The sequence below is a fragment of the Amia ocellicauda genome, chromosome 9 (assembly GCF_036373705.1).
Source record: "Amia ocellicauda isolate fAmiCal2 chromosome 9, fAmiCal2.hap1, whole genome shotgun sequence".
NCBI classification, from domain to species: Eukaryota; Metazoa; Chordata; class Actinopteri; order Amiiformes; family Amiidae; genus Amia; species Amia ocellicauda.
In genome coordinates, this window is record NC_089858.1 from 27,989,183 (window position 1) to 28,004,975 (window position 15,793).

The window sequence follows — 15,793 nt, forward strand, 5'->3', positions numbered from 1 at the left end:
ATTTATAAAGGGTTTCCATTGGGGTGGTTCTGAACGCTTCTGGGCAGCTGTACGTTTTGATGAGACTATAATGCTTTAGCCATAGCTAGAAGTATCAAACCCCAGCACCAGCAATGGATCATAAAGCCACCAGAGGTTTTGTTACTGCTCAGATTCATAACACAAACATGATTTAGTATCCAGTTGTTTATGTGTTCTTAGTCTCCTGTCCCTATGGTTGCAACAAGCCTTCTAGAAGAGCATCCAGTGATATGAAACCAGGTGAGCAGACATTGGCTGATTGGCCACCACACCTCACCACTGGCACACTGGTACGACCAAGTTCTGAATGTTTGTTCCTTGGTTGCTTGATTTATTTACTAATTTATTTGTATGAAAGAAATCTTACAACACTTGATTGGAAGCTATGCTCTTCACCTCCAGCTCTGGCCATGCTCTCCTGCAGCACAGAGTCTTAATCATCACATTTCATCACAGTCACAGTAGCGATTTGTATTCCTCGGCCTCTTGCGCAAACTGGGAGCAGTCACAGTCGCACATTTATTTCTAAAGCTCCAAGCTCTGTCTAAGTCAATGAAAAATTAACCATGGTAATGATTATGAGCTGCCCATTTGTAACAGGGCGGCAGTACATCGAAGCGCTGACAAAATTAAATGGACAAGTCATTTTTCTGTTGCCTGGATGTTTGTGTACAGTGAAATGCCTGCGGTACTTCAATTTCACTCAACTCCCACTGGACTACCAGATCACGACACCACTGGATTTCTCATTACTCTGATTAGATCACAGTGTAATACAGCAAATCCCATATTACAGACTCTGAACTAACTACAGTGAGGTTTATAATGACTTAATACACCTTAAATGTAAATTACCCAGTGCCTGTGTTATTCTGAAATATAAAGTACTCAAGTACTTCTTCTATGAAATTCACGTATCAGTTGGTCTTCTTTCAGTAAAAGGCCTACTATAGTTCATATAAAACCTACATGATGTGTGCCCATAATTGAGAGGCTGAATTTAGTCAACTAAATATACATTTGAAGCAAGTCTAATGCCTTGGTTGCCTTGTTCTGGTGGTTGAAGGGCAAAGTACCTGTACTATTTCACTTTATTCAATTTTTTTTTTTGCTTAAGGTGAAAACGTCCTCCACTTTCTCCCGTCAAAGTTAAGATCAACTAAAAATGTCATCCGGATTTCTCCATTTCTAAACCTAGCCTACAAAAACAGTTTCAGAAAAAGACAAATGGAAAAAAGTGAAGAAATCATTCCCTCCTTGGCCACACTTCTCCACATCTGTCTGCTACCAAACTGGTGATAAGATAACTGTTGTCCTTTGTGTAGGATAGGCAATGTGGGGACAGTCTCAGTACACAGTGAATGAAATATCTGACTGACCTGAAGAGTCAGCTTTAAAACTTATGGAATCAGTGTATCTATTCTTCACAGCTTTGAAAGATAGTATCCATAGAGAGACTCGTATTGATGTGAAGTGCCCTGTGGGGTTTAGAGAGCGTATTGTTTCAGGGGTCTTGCTAATCACCTTTTGTATTGATTGAATGCTGACAGCGACTTTGTTAGACAATCACAGAAGTATGGGACACAAAAGTCTGATGTTCACATGGAAAGGGAATAAAGTAAAACCATGTTCTCGAAATGTCCCACATAAGGTCATAACATCTCTACTCATGTATTTAACTGTATAGTTACAGCCACGTATTAATAAGCAATTTCGAAGTCCATTATTCACAAATGTTTCCCTCTATTCAAACTTCTCTGTATACATTATCAAACCACACTTCTCTTATTCTGGAAGGGCTAACAAACCTTTTTTGCAATCTGGATCATACTAAATGCAATCATGTATTTATGATCCCTGTAGCAGGGTGGTTTATGCCTCCATTCAAGTGCTCAAGAAGTATCAAATTGTTTAGTGTTCCACCGGAAAGCCTTATTTTGAGATAAAAATGCTATAAGAATTATGAATAATCGGTTGACAGTAATGGGTAGACTGCCAAAGATGAGAATTTAACACATAAAAGTTAATGATCCCAATGTATGCCACTGTAGGTGTGTAGCAGCCATTAAACACAATCTGTGAGACCCTACTGCAATCTGTGGACATATCACTGCATGGCTGATTTTAATGCGCTTTTAAACATCGCCAAATAACCTGGCGCGCCGCCCGTAGCTCGGACCGGACCTTTCGAAGATGGAAGACCTGTTCAAGTTCCACTTCAGTAATCTAAATGTTGATAAGGAAGCTGGGATTTATGATTTCATTGCTGCCTTGGAAAATGGGGCCATTCAACAGGAGCCCAGACTAAAGAGGCTTGGGGGAAATAAAACGACGACTCAATATTAAATGTCAGTAAGCAGTTAAATTGTCAGAAAACCACTGAACTGCTTCCCCAACTTTTCTTATATCAAGAATAAATCAAAAGCAATGAATGATACGCAAACATGCTTTAGTTAATTATGAAAGTTACCACTTTGCAGATTCACTTTTTTTTCTAGACTGCTTGATGGGATACATAAAAGCAAAACAAGGAGAAGAATGGACTTTTTGAAAGTGAAGAGGTACTTATTTCTTGGCTGAATACATTCCCCTAGCACTTATAAAAAAAAATGGAGAGATAACGTTCAACACTATTGAACAACCATTTCCAGCTCCATTTTACCGCTTTGCTAATTCACAGGGTTATTTCAAAGCTCGTTCCTCACCTATGCAAGACTCAGGAATCAGATTGTTGATAACAAGGTCAGGAAAAAAAGAGTTTTACACATCAGCAATGTAGTGTAACCAAGAAGAAATGGAGATTAATGCGCATCTTGTTCTGCCTTCACCGTTATACACCACTTAGATAGAAACCCATCATTAAAACTGTTCAGGATTGGATAAGGTAATTTAACTGAACTATGGCAGGGAGCCAGTGACACCGTCTCTCAACCCAAATTAAACATTCACAAATGTGAATGATGGAGAAGCATTTAAATCTCACACTTCAAAGTACCCAGCGTTAATAATGTATGACTCTAGCCATGAGGATGAATGCTGATTTTGTACAGAAGAAAGACTAGAGTTGGTCATCGACCCCCATTCTTCAGAGGAGCTTGGTCACCTCCCCAGACCTGCATGTAGGCCCAAGAGCTAGGAAGAATGGAGTAGTTACAGAGATGCAAAGACATTTTTTAAAAGCCAGACAGCTTAAATGAAGTAAATCAAGGCACCGGGCTTTCACTGATGAGCAGAACATATGTTTAATACAGACACAAACAATGTATACAGTTAAATGAAAAAAGCTTGGATCTGATTAGGAAATATCGTACTATAGTAGAGTACATGAACCTGCCTGGCAAATGTTACAAGTTAGTAAATATTTTACTCATATGAATCATCTTGTAGCAAACTTTAAAGGTAAAAAAATAAGAACGAAAAGAAAGAGACTGGGCCACAAATCTTTGCCAGTCATGAGATTTATTTAGTTTTTATTGAAGATGGGGAAATAAAGTGTATGAAGTTTAGGCATGAGGTTATTTTCTTTCTATGTTTCTGCCTCAATTAACAACATCATTTACAAAACAAACTTTCCTTAACACTTTTCAGACACTTTTCAACCTCCCAACAATGCTGGAGTGGACTAATAATCCTGATACTTTCTGTTCTGCCACTTCATCCACTGCCATCCAAGAGAAGCCACTGTGTTTCAGGGCCCTGACTGAATCACTCCACTCCCTTTGAACAATGAATCATCAGGAGGTGAGTGGGTACGGTATGGGAACAGTTTAGTCCCCTAGTTTAGTGCCTTTAACCTTTCGACAAAGATCAGCTCTTTGCAAACACAGCCCAGCACGAGCAAAAGCTGGCATGCTCATTATTTATCCCTTTTAACATTTGCCAAACTACAAACTACACATTTCAGAACACAAAACCTTGGGGGCTTCTTAACTGTGGGACCATAAATGGTAATGTTTTGTTTTATTTTGGGGCTGGCGGTGACTTTGGAAAGCTCTATTCATAGGCTGACCCGGGGGACGTGCCCAGTTCTGCCTTCTAAACGATCCCTGTTCTTTCAGCCAGGTTGTCGCACAAGCCGTGCCCATTTTGAATTCAAGGTTGATTGGAGACGTAATGCATGGCAAAGTAGTGAGTGGGATTATTAGCTTAGACACTTTGTTGTTTTCAATTAGATATGACGCATCCAGGGGGATTAATTGAGGGTCTTTAAAAACTTTAAGCGGTAAAACAAAGATAACCCGAGCCTTTTTAATTTTTGGTTCAGCACGGGGGCAAGAAATAAAAGGCACTGCCATTTGAAAGACTGGAGGCCAACACTGGAAGTTAATGACTTTTGAAACATAATGAATGAGGGGGGGAAATGCAGTGGTCTAAGCAAGAATTCTGAAAATACATCCAGCTAATTTTCATTTACAAAGATCACTGCCTTTTGTAAAAGATCTTACAAAATAACTTCTGTCAGTCCAGCTGTACAAAACACAGCTGCGTGACTGGAGATTTATTGACAGCTTCTTGATTGACAATCTAATTACTTGTATGGACTCTGTTTTCATAAATTCTGCTTTTTACATTTAAGTTTTTTTAACAGGGCAGCAGGTTCCCAGCCAGATATCTCTTCTTTTAAAGAAAGTTATGTACTGCTACAGACAAAAGGATGCATACAAAACATTTGCAGGTGATTGTACCACACTATGATTCACACACACGAACAATCTAAATAATTGTAATTAGTAAAGGATTTATTAAACACTTTCCTTCCCATTTAAAAACAGTGTCAGACAATTGACACTATCCCAGTGTGCATGTTTTGTCCAGGGTTCCTTTCCCCACCTCTTCCTATCAATCAATGTCAGCAATCTAATTGATTAATTAACCAATCAGTAATTGCATTCCAAAGTTACCAAGCCAGCCCACCATTCAATCATGATATCTTTAAACAGACACCAGTTAGACCTGAGAGCTATTACTACAAATACTCCTCCTGTCACAGATGGTCATGAGCAAAACTCCAGCTAGGCTCAGCTGACTCCTACTCTGAGAATGATCACCTTACTGCAGCATATTTAAGTGTGTTCTCATTGTCATGGATGTGCCATCTCTGAAAAAATGGCAACCCTTCCAAATTGACAAAGCTGCTGAAAATACACGAGTTTTCATCTTCTATCCACCCCTCCCCCCCCCACACACACACACACTCTAATGCTACTCCTGATGTTGCTCTGCCATATGTACATGACTTCTAAAGAGAATGCAGATAAGGACACTAAAAAGCAAATTAAGTCTCTGCCTACAAGCTTAGTAGGTAGGGAGAGATTATTCCCTTCTTAATGAAACTGATTCGGGTGAGCTGAATGCAAAAGAGGAATTGTTCAGAAATAAGATCAGGCGGAGGAGGGGTGATGATTCGTAAAGCATGAATCCCCCTGATCCTTAAGTTACTTGAATACACTTGGACAAAGAAAGATAAATAGCTTCCTAAAAGATTGGCTTCCATCGCACATTCCCCAGGCTAATCAGACCGAGCTGGTGATTATGGTGCCTGTCGCTTTGATACAGACAACAGAGACGGGGAGATGCCTCAGAAGGCTAAATGGGAAGTTTCTCGGTCGCTAGGGAATCAAGGCGGCAAGTTCCTGCTTGTCGAATAGAGATATTGCAGCTATATCAGCAGATTAAACCAGAAAGAACATTGAACATTGCTTAAAAATAGCACTGCAGCTTCTCCAGGGGCAATGAAGGCAGAAAAGCAAACAGCAAATATCAATGGGTTGCAGCGAGACTGGGGAGGATTTTTTCGTGTCCAAGAAAGAGATCGCTCAGAAGTTGTGACACCAGCGGAAGGGGGGGGGGGGGGGGTTGTACAATGCTGTATCACCACTGTGTGAGCCGCACAACTTCACAGATGCTAATATATATTGACAAGTGGATGGGTGACTCTCCTTAACGAGGCTGTGTGAGAGATCTCCAGAGGTCTGCTGCCTTCAACACTCCAGTCACATCCTTGTTCATGGATTGTCACACATGCACTATTTCTATAGTCTTTGGTATTAAATTAAAGGAAGACTGGGAAAAGCTGCTGCTGTCTGTTTAACTGTTTAATGCACTGTCAGGCAAAGAGCCAACATTTACAGGTCTCTCTCAGTAGTCTTGGCCATTGCAACACCTGCCACTGACCAGAACTATATTATTTGCATGAAAATCTATAGCTGTATCTAGCCGCTACATGTAATATAAAATATGAAACTACATACACAGGCAGGAAACAATAAATCATCTTACATGAGCAGACTTTCTGGCGAAAACAGTGCTGCTTAAAAAGATAGTTGAGATGCAAAAATGAAAAAATGGTTTATTGAGTGAAATGGAGAAGCACTAGCATAGGATTTGAGGTCCTAATATATCTACAACCACAAATCTGATCTTGTGAAGCCATTATATGTGAAACCACAAACATAAAAAAGTATAGCGTGCAGCAAGTATCATGTTTGCCATTCAATATATATTTTGCAAGCTGGCGAAATTATAAACAGCTGCTTTGGACACTTTTTTTTTTTTAATAGATGTACTGGAAAAATCATTTAAATTCAGTGTCACCTCTAAATAGTCTGAGTGAATCTTATTCTCAGGAGTCTCTCAGCAAACTATAACGGTGAATACACGTCTGTAAGAAAGAGAGCACAGAGTCTAAATAAACACCAAACAAATTCAGTTTATTAGGCTGTACCGTGGCTGGCATGTTCGAACGGGTGGGTAGCTTTACAAATGTTCATTCAACACTAACAGACTCTCGTAGAACAGACAAATGGTGGCAGGGCATCAGAACTCAATTTCCCACTGCTTAAAAAAATGGACTGTCCTGAATTCCTGCCAGTTTTTTTCCCCTCTTCTCCCCTCAGAGATGCCAGGCACATTGGTAATGAGCTCCCTACCCTCACTTCACAGAATCAGATCACTGGAGTTCTTATTAAGGACCTTGTCACACCTTTCATTAGTGATTAAATTGGTTTGAAATCCTGCTAAACTAAATTATACTCCCTCATCCTGCTTCATTATTCTTTTGCATTAATGTTTTTTGTCCCCTTTTATTAACTGTACCATAAAGAAGATTCTATTATTGGGAGAGGTTAGATATTAGAGCTGCCCTTGACTGCCTTTCTTTTATGTAAGGCAATGGGCGTCGCTCAGAGAGCAACGAATGTCAAAATGTGGGTGTGTAAAACCATAAGATACAAGATCTTAGTGCTGAGAAGAGAGTCTATTTTTTTCAGTTTATGAGTTATTTCAGTTTCAGGTTCTTCCACAAAATTACCTACACAGTCATGCATTTATACACGTTTACTGTATTATAATATAATTTATGTGCCAATCTCACCAAATTAATTAGTTGCAAAAGAGCAGCTCACGTGTGTAGCTGAAAATATTTCAATTTTAGACTGAGTTTCCGCATGATAAAATCAGTCCTGATACATATTACATTTTGTTATCTGTTCCTAAGACTAAGACCTTAGTACAGTCTAGAAGTATCAAGATACTCGTTTAATAGCTAGTAAGAAAGACAGTACATTTGTTGTTGTTTTTTTTATAGCATCTGCTCTACTTCATTCCCACTCTGTGTGCGTTTCGGCTGTATTTCAACGTTGGTGACAGCTGTAACTATTGAACGAGGGGGAGGGGGAGCACGAGGCTTTTGGCAAAGTACTAGATCTCAAATGTAGCCAACAGTGACAACTGCGCTCATGGCCAGAGATCTGAGTAATGCATCTATTCCCGCGGCACGGGGTCAGTCCTCACCAGCAGGGGGCGCTGTGACAGGGATCCCGGCTTTCCCAGGAGTCAGCGCGGGTGTGACTAAGGACCAATCGTAGGTGTGTATTGTGGGAAGACAGGGAGAGTCTAGATCAAAATAGGACCTTATGCAAAATGAACCAGAGGAAGATGCACAACTGCACACAAGGTCCTTTGGCCTGTTTGTTCAACATTTTTTAACAGAAATCAAATCACCAGTTTCTACAATCAGAAGTCCCCCCACAAATAAGATGTGTATACTAATTTAAATAATTCCCCCTATTCTGACCTATGTCGTCTGTGAGAGAAAGAGGTACATATTCTTCAATGCCAGCACTGTAATCAAAAAGCAGTTTGACTGTAAATACCATGTTCTGAAATATTGATTCTAGGTATAACAAATTTGATTAATTTTAAATTAGCATTTTGAAAAACGCACTTTGTATCAATAAAGCAATAGCTGGAGGGTTCCGTTGCACATACATTGTAAATGAGGAGAGACCAAGGGGGAAATAAATGAAGGCTACACTTAGATTTGTGATCAAATAAAACACCTTTTTAGCGTTTACTTGGGGGATAATATATTGCAACAGAGCTGTATAAACTAGTGTAGTCTCACATCTACCTGTTTTATTAGATCTGCAGGTTGTGGCACACTGCTTTCCTCTGCAGATTAATTGGATTGCACTCGCTGCTCGACCCTGTAATGTTCTGTCCACTGCCCAAACATTGTGACCAGCGCTATGGGCTGTGGGGAAGAGCAATGATAAGCTGGGGCTAGACCGTGATTGCTTAGGGACACGGATTTGCAGCCTTTGATCTCCTGATATCTTTGATTAGGTCAAATATGAAATCAGGTACAACAGTGCGCAGTCAAAAGTCAAACTCCTAAAAAACCCTGCAAAATAAAGCACACAAGCTGGGCATATTCACAGAAAAGGATGAGAAAACAAGTTAGACTTCTCCATCAGAGAAGAGATACACTCCATGTCAGAGCAGCTGGTGCCGTTAGTGTGGAATACAGGTACAAGGATCTTGGCTGCCCAAAATTCACAAAAACTTTGGTGTTAATAAATAGTGTACTTTGTTGTCTACTAGACAATTTTTACAAATAAATAGAAGTCATCCTGCGCATTAACCACCCACACTTAATTGTGAGGTTTACAAGAAAAGATGCCAACAAGTTAAAGCAACAATATTTGCTTTATTTTGCATTCTGACTGCCCTGTTTTTGGGTCTGTTTCTGTTCGGGGTCTTATTTTACATTCGCAAGATCAGAGATCTCAAGCTTAGAAAATTGTTACCACCCTGCATTAAGGAACGAAGAATACAAGTGAAATCCTGCAGTATACTGGGTACAAGAATCCTTACAAATGCCTACTATTCTGCGGGAAAACTGTGTCTTTCTTCAATTCAGGTGTACCATGAGAGTGTACAGCAGTACAAGAGAATGACTTATATAGATTGACAGTAACTTCCATGGCAGATGTCCTAGGTCAATTAATGCCCATTGGCATCTTATTCAAGGCAAAAGAGCAGCTTTATGATTAGAGCAAAATTACCTGAATAGCATTTAACAAGTAATAAAACATAAGACCTAATTTCAGTGCTGCTTCCTTCAAGATATATCCAGCTTCATTTATGAAAGCTATAATTACTTAATTACCGTTTGAAAGGATGCTTTTGCCCTTGGTGTTAAATTCATAAGCCATTTATACTAAATAATGGTCAGGGCTAATCTGGTAACAGGAGATAACAGAATAAAATGCAAGTAAGTTTCCATGATTAATAAAACTGGCAAACATTAAAATAATGCGTACACCCATGGGATTAACAGTTATCACTTCTCTACTAATCCACATAATAAAAATCTATAAAAACATAATATTAATCCAAATCAGTAAAGAGAGTGACATTTTTCCTATCCAACATTATTTTTTAATGTACTTTTAGATTTTCCACATTTAAAATAGCATTTGAAGATGCTAAAATAAATGTCCATACTTTACCTATTCAGTTATGTTTTCCAACATCATACTAAGAAAAAGCTGGTCTTTTTATGTTAAACAAAACTTTATTGAAGCAATTGACAGACCTGTAAGGAATCTGTAGGTGTTCTACCTTGCCTAACATTACTGTAGATTGCAGGGCTGTAGATTAAGGTAGCATGTAAAGTCAGTTATAACAGTCCTCTTTATTTTAGGGAAAGAGGTCAACCTGAAACAGACAGACAATACAGGAAAATGTAACATCAGACCATTGTAGATAGGATTAATAACAGTATTTTTTTTTTATAACAAAATGTCTCTGTTGGCCAAGTGTTTTTAAAGTCAGAGGAGGCAACCCTAAAATGTGTCTCATATACATTTGTGAAGATGTGTTTGATGGAAGGACCTACAGAAGTCAATTTCTCTGGCTGCGTTAGAGGCAAAAAGTGCAGGGTTAGATTTACCCTTAAGTTTGCACAAGTTTAAGGGTGCTGTACAAAACTACTTAAATACGAGTCAATATGCTGGTTAAGGGGAAAAGCTGCAAATTGTAATACTTAAGTGCATCAGTATTTAAGGTGTTTTAGGTCATTGACTGCAGCGCTACAGCTGAACCCTGACGAGGGTGACAAGGCCTACCTCATTCCCCGGGTCGATCTGTTCTGGAAGTTCTGGACCAGTTGCGGGATTCCCAGCATGGCCTCGGTCAGGACCGACAGCAAGCCCAGACTCTCCACAAACAGCGCCGAGTCCAGCAGGAGGAAGGTGATGAAGGCACAAAGCACGGTGAAGGCAAAGCAGAACATGAGGTAGTCCTCGAAGCGGCTCCAGCTCCAGAAGTACCTGATGTCCAGATCTGCACAGCAGACACAACAATGGAGATTGAGTCAGACCCCGTCGGGGGGAAAGATGATGACAATGCACCGTAATCGGGGATACATACGTGTTCTGTACTATAGATTTAGTTATTGTGTGACTTATTTGTATGGTACAGACCACATTAATTAAATATAATGCAGAATCCAGCCAATATTTCCCCCCATTGCATCAGTATCTAGTGTTACTCTTAGTGTGTATACAGCTGCTCCTAATAACCCCTCCAGTATATAAATGCAATTAAAAATAAGCAAAAGCACCTCTCTGTTCTCTCTGGAAACTATATATTTAATTTATTTGTTAATTCAAAGTTTTTTATGCAATCTTTCCTGCCGTTTTTTTTTACATGATTTTGTAAGTTATTGGTTATTATTATTATTATTATTATTATTATTATTATTATTATTATTATTATTATTATATAAAAATAGCCCATTCATTAGAGGTGTATCTTTTATATTATTACCATCAATATAAGATCTGTCTTACTATGTGAGAGACTCAGTTATTCTTTTGTTATACAGTAGTAAGTAAAATCAAACTAAATATAGGCCTATATGGTGGCATATATATCAAATTCAGGTCAATAGGAACAATAATTAAAAATGATGTGGCCTAGGAATGATTACAACAATTACTGTATGGCTTAAATAACAGCACAGAAAAGTCTGTACATCAAAATGTAAATATGTCCATTCAGCAAATGCAGTATCAGGAACATATCATCTAAAACACCAACAACTGAGGATCTACGATTAGTATGCAGACTAGCAGAAGTGAAAGCAAGGTAACTGATTAAGATCAGAATTATTTTGTACGGCACATTCCCCAACACTGCGGCACGGCTACAACTCTAATATAAGGATTTACCTAAAGCTCTCCTCCTTAAATTGATGTGTACACATGGTTAACCAGCAGGATACATGAAAGTCACAGCTCTGTCTGAACTGCTGAGCCATGTCTGGTTAACAGCTGACGTACAGATTTAGTGACTGAAGGCATTTGTACTTTCAAACACAACGCTGGTTAAAAGCTCGGGTTCAGGTATTAAAGAGCAATGTTTGAGGCTCCAGCAACAACAGTGTTACACATCACCGCGCATTACTTCAACAGATGAAGTAACATGCTTGTAAGTTTTATTTTTTGCTGTTCACATCCTGACAAGTTTTGAAACTTATACATTATATGTCTCAGGCAATCACTTTCAAGATGTCAGCTTGCATTCTTGCAGGGAAAACATATACCCAACACTCACCTACCAGGCTTAAAATAAAATAAAATAAATAGCTTCTTTCACACCATCTACCAGCAATCAGCCATCTTATAGAATCGTAATTTACCGAATACCAAGAGGTAACCAAGACTGTTACTTCAGACATTGTGAGTGACAGGCTGCTCAGAAAACGATATGCTCCAACACTAAAGAGACCCGACTGGCTTTAACTTTGGGGGTATTTCGCTAGAAATATCTATTCAGATTATTTTTTTTCAGTCCTTTGAATGGTAATATCTGTTCTGTCAAAAGCTGGACAATAAACTTGTTCCCCATCACTGGGCTTTCTTTTTCATTCTTCTGCAGTGAATGAAAGGAAGAAGATTAAACAGCATTTGGAATTTGATTAATGGTTGTGATTATCAACTAATAGACATTTACTTGCCTTTCAGGAGTGAACCGTACCATAGCTGGGATCTGATAAGTGGGAGCAACCTGCATAGGCTGGAAAAAGGCCAATGGATTTTTGAATGGAAGTTTCAGGGTCTTTTCTTTTCTTGACAAAAGTATTTCTGTTAATAAAAAGTATTATTTTGGATGCATTTTAGTTTTTAATGCCTTTTAGCAAAAGCAAAAATGAACCTTCCCTTTTCATAAAATTGAAAAGTAGCTGACAGTAGCAGATGTGTCAAGGAAATGTTATTAATTTCTTTCTCAGTGAGTTCAGTTCAACCTGAAAATTCATTGAAGCATTTCTCTACTTTACAGAAAGAACCTAAAGACAAAGCCAATCGAAGCAGTGATAAACTTGTATTAATTCAGCTGAAAGAGCACAAACAAATGTAACACAAATAAAACACACACACACTATGAGGCAATTACAAATATGTCACTTGTGTGGAGAACACCTGCCACTTCCAGAACTAAATTAATCAAAAGCAATGAATACTACTGTAATTAATTTAAAATTTTAGATGAAATGTATTAGTTTTCTCAATTTATTCCAACAGACCCACAGTGCCTTTCTTGTAGTATTTACCAGATTATTACATAAATTGGGAGCTTTATATATGCAGTAACATAAAGTCACATCCTGTCAATGTAAGGTTTGTCCCTTTACCATCACACATTAACACTGCTCTCTTGAGGGTACTTGGGTATTATTACAATACACCGTGTTCAAGGTATTTGTGTTCCTTCAAGGGTAAACTTTCCACATCCCTCCTGAACTGAGTGAGTCAGAACGGGGCATATTTGAGTTTGTTTTATATCAAACCGAAAAACCTGGAACCTCGGCCAAAGATCATTGTCTCACAGCTGAGCACTAAGCCTCTATGACAGCAGTTCTGTTTTATTTCAGTTTTTTATTGCTTACACAGCATCTGAGTCTTGGTGCAGGTCTCTGCAGGCCACACAATAAACAGAATAACTGAACATGATAAAGGTGTAAAAATCAGTATTCCTTATTCATGCTCACAGTTGACGGGCGAGCTATTAAAGAATGTTTAGAGCTTTAATTAAAAACGGTCATTTTATATTAACAGCTTGCGATTGTGTAAAGGCATACATTTTGGCGGTGTAATGGGATCTAAAAACAGCTGCTGCTCTTTCCATAATTATGTAACTTCTGCACAAGCACCTGAAGGGACAGAGCCTGTAGCCTGCAGTGTCGGAGCCTCTGCTCCATGCAGAATAAGGACACGGGAGCTATTTCAGGAGACGTGATGGACCCTCAGAGCATACTATTTATGTATATTTTTTAATGTTAAGTTCAGCTCCTTCATTCATAATTGATTCAGCACTCCCAACATTTCTGTGCTTAGGATAATCTGCTACTTAGACAGAAGTGTCAGAGTAATCAAGTGACATTTCTATTGTGTCCAGTGTTGTTTGGGTTGCGAACCTCTTTATATACTGTCAGAGACTTCAGGGCATTTCTTGTTCAGAAAAATAATTACATTTAAAATGAGCTCTATGAACTGGATAGAATAAAAGACTGAAGGATATGGGAGTGGTAACTCGCAGAGACTGCTGTTTCAGGTTGAGAGAGGTGTAGCCTTGTTTATGAGCATGGCCCTGGGGAAATCTTCCAGGAGAGATAATTTCGAAATCATCCGAATGGTTATGTGATGGATACTATCTGGTAGCCTCTCGAGGACTAGAGCTGAATACTCCTGACTTCACAGCACGAGTTACTTGGTAAATGAAAACTTGATTAAATACGATCTATAAAAGCTGAAGATCTGTTTTATCCAGGACCAGGACTTGCTATCCCCGCTCTACTTGCTAGGGGTCTTAGTTCTGGAGCTGGTAATAATGAAGTGTACAGCGGGGTGCTCAATCCGGGTCCTGGAGAGCCCCGATCCACTTACTCTTATAGGTCACCCTAAATCACCACTTTCTTAATACTGGGAACACATGCGAGTTATTAATCAATTAACCAAGGGAATTCTGTCCTCAGGAGGCTGCAGGTATTCAGATAATTGCTGCAATCGTTTCTAAAGGACTGAATTTACCAAACAACCTGCTTCGTTGATCAGAATGAAATACTTCTAGGTGTTTATAAATTGGTGATATAAGGGAGACCTCTAAAACCTGCAGGCTAGTGGCTAGCAGGACCAGGATTGAGCACCCCTGGTGTACAGAAACAAAACAAATGTTTTACTTATTTATATAGTACTTTTACACTTTATTTTTTCATAAGGCTTTCAATGAGAAGCAGAGAGAAAGAAATAAAAAGCTACTAAATTCACTAGCTGCTTTAACAGCTTGGTAATTAACATTTTGAAAAATACCTATAGTGCTTGAATCCATTATGTGCTATTTTATGCTTTTCTTAGGATTCTGTGTGCTTTTCTCCTAGCACTGAACAGTTCTATCATAACTCTTCAGAGCTCTAAAATAATAATTTTTTCCCACACAAACAATGGATGCAAATTAACCGAAATGAACAGATTAATTTAATTTAAAAGCATTTATAAGGAACCAGAACATTGATATGTATGTCTTAGCATTTGAAATTTTTGTCCCGTTATTACAGCCCTGGTGCAGGTGAGTACTACATAATTATGTCTCTCTAGGTAACATATGAATAAAAGATACATCTCCGAAAATGTAGTGTTTTTATTCTTGCTATTAAAAAGAATATGACAGAAAATGTTCAAAATTAAAAATGAAAATGGTGTGACATTCCTGACTATGGTTATTTGAGAAATATGTTGACACATACAGAAGACTGAATTTGTATGTGTGTGTCATCTGCTTAAACCAATCTAATTATATAGTTGGAGAATGGCCAATTAATTAATCAGAATCAGATAAATTATATTACAAAATACCGGTAACATTAATTATGTAACATGTCCATGCCGGTTACGAACGTTCAGTTCCACCTACAGACAGCTAGTGATCACAGAATAATGTGATCTGATCACTGTTAATTCTCAGGGCCTTGGATGCAAAATTAATTAAGTAGCTGTGAGTGTATTTCCAATCTCTGGTGATACAATGATATTCTAAATTTAGAAATGTATTTAGTTACGTACATTATGGCTGATACTAAATCGAAAGAAAACGGACCTTTGTTGGAATGATACCATGGGGCAACCCAGACAGGGGATTCCTTAATGACGTAAACAACTCGCAAAAATGAGGCAACTGAGCCTCGGTCTGACACAAATGAAACCCGTGTCTTTCGCCTTATTTAACGTGTTGCGAGCGTGACCAGTCATGCCAATCCGGGAAAACCAGCCCAAAACAGGCATCCAGCAGATGTTTTTGTATGGAAAGTGCATCGGAACATGATTTGAGATGATGCTCTGTTGATATATACCATAAACAGGTATTGTAATGTATTGTGGTTTGAGATGTACATGAGCAAAATCAAAAAGTTATGTTACAGTTTTGGAAC

The 15,793-nt window shown here is 38.6% G+C and overlaps 1 protein-coding gene across 3 annotated transcripts in view; it reads right to left on the reverse strand.

Annotated features, from left to right (window-relative positions):
- The window catches only part of LOC136759130 (solute carrier family 66 member 2), a 46,308-nt gene that overhangs the window by 2,882 nt on the left and 27,633 nt on the right, over positions 1–15,793 (reverse strand). For 2 of the 3 annotated variants that reach the window (XM_066713987.1, XM_066713988.1), the window contains exon 4: positions 10,434–10,650. In XM_066713987.1, the coding sequence (XP_066570084.1) occupies positions 10,434–10,650 (217 nt within the window). Of the gene's footprint in view, positions 1–9,908; positions 10,024–10,433; positions 10,651–15,793 lie in introns of those variants that run through there. The other variant, XM_066713989.1, reaches the window with a different exon arrangement.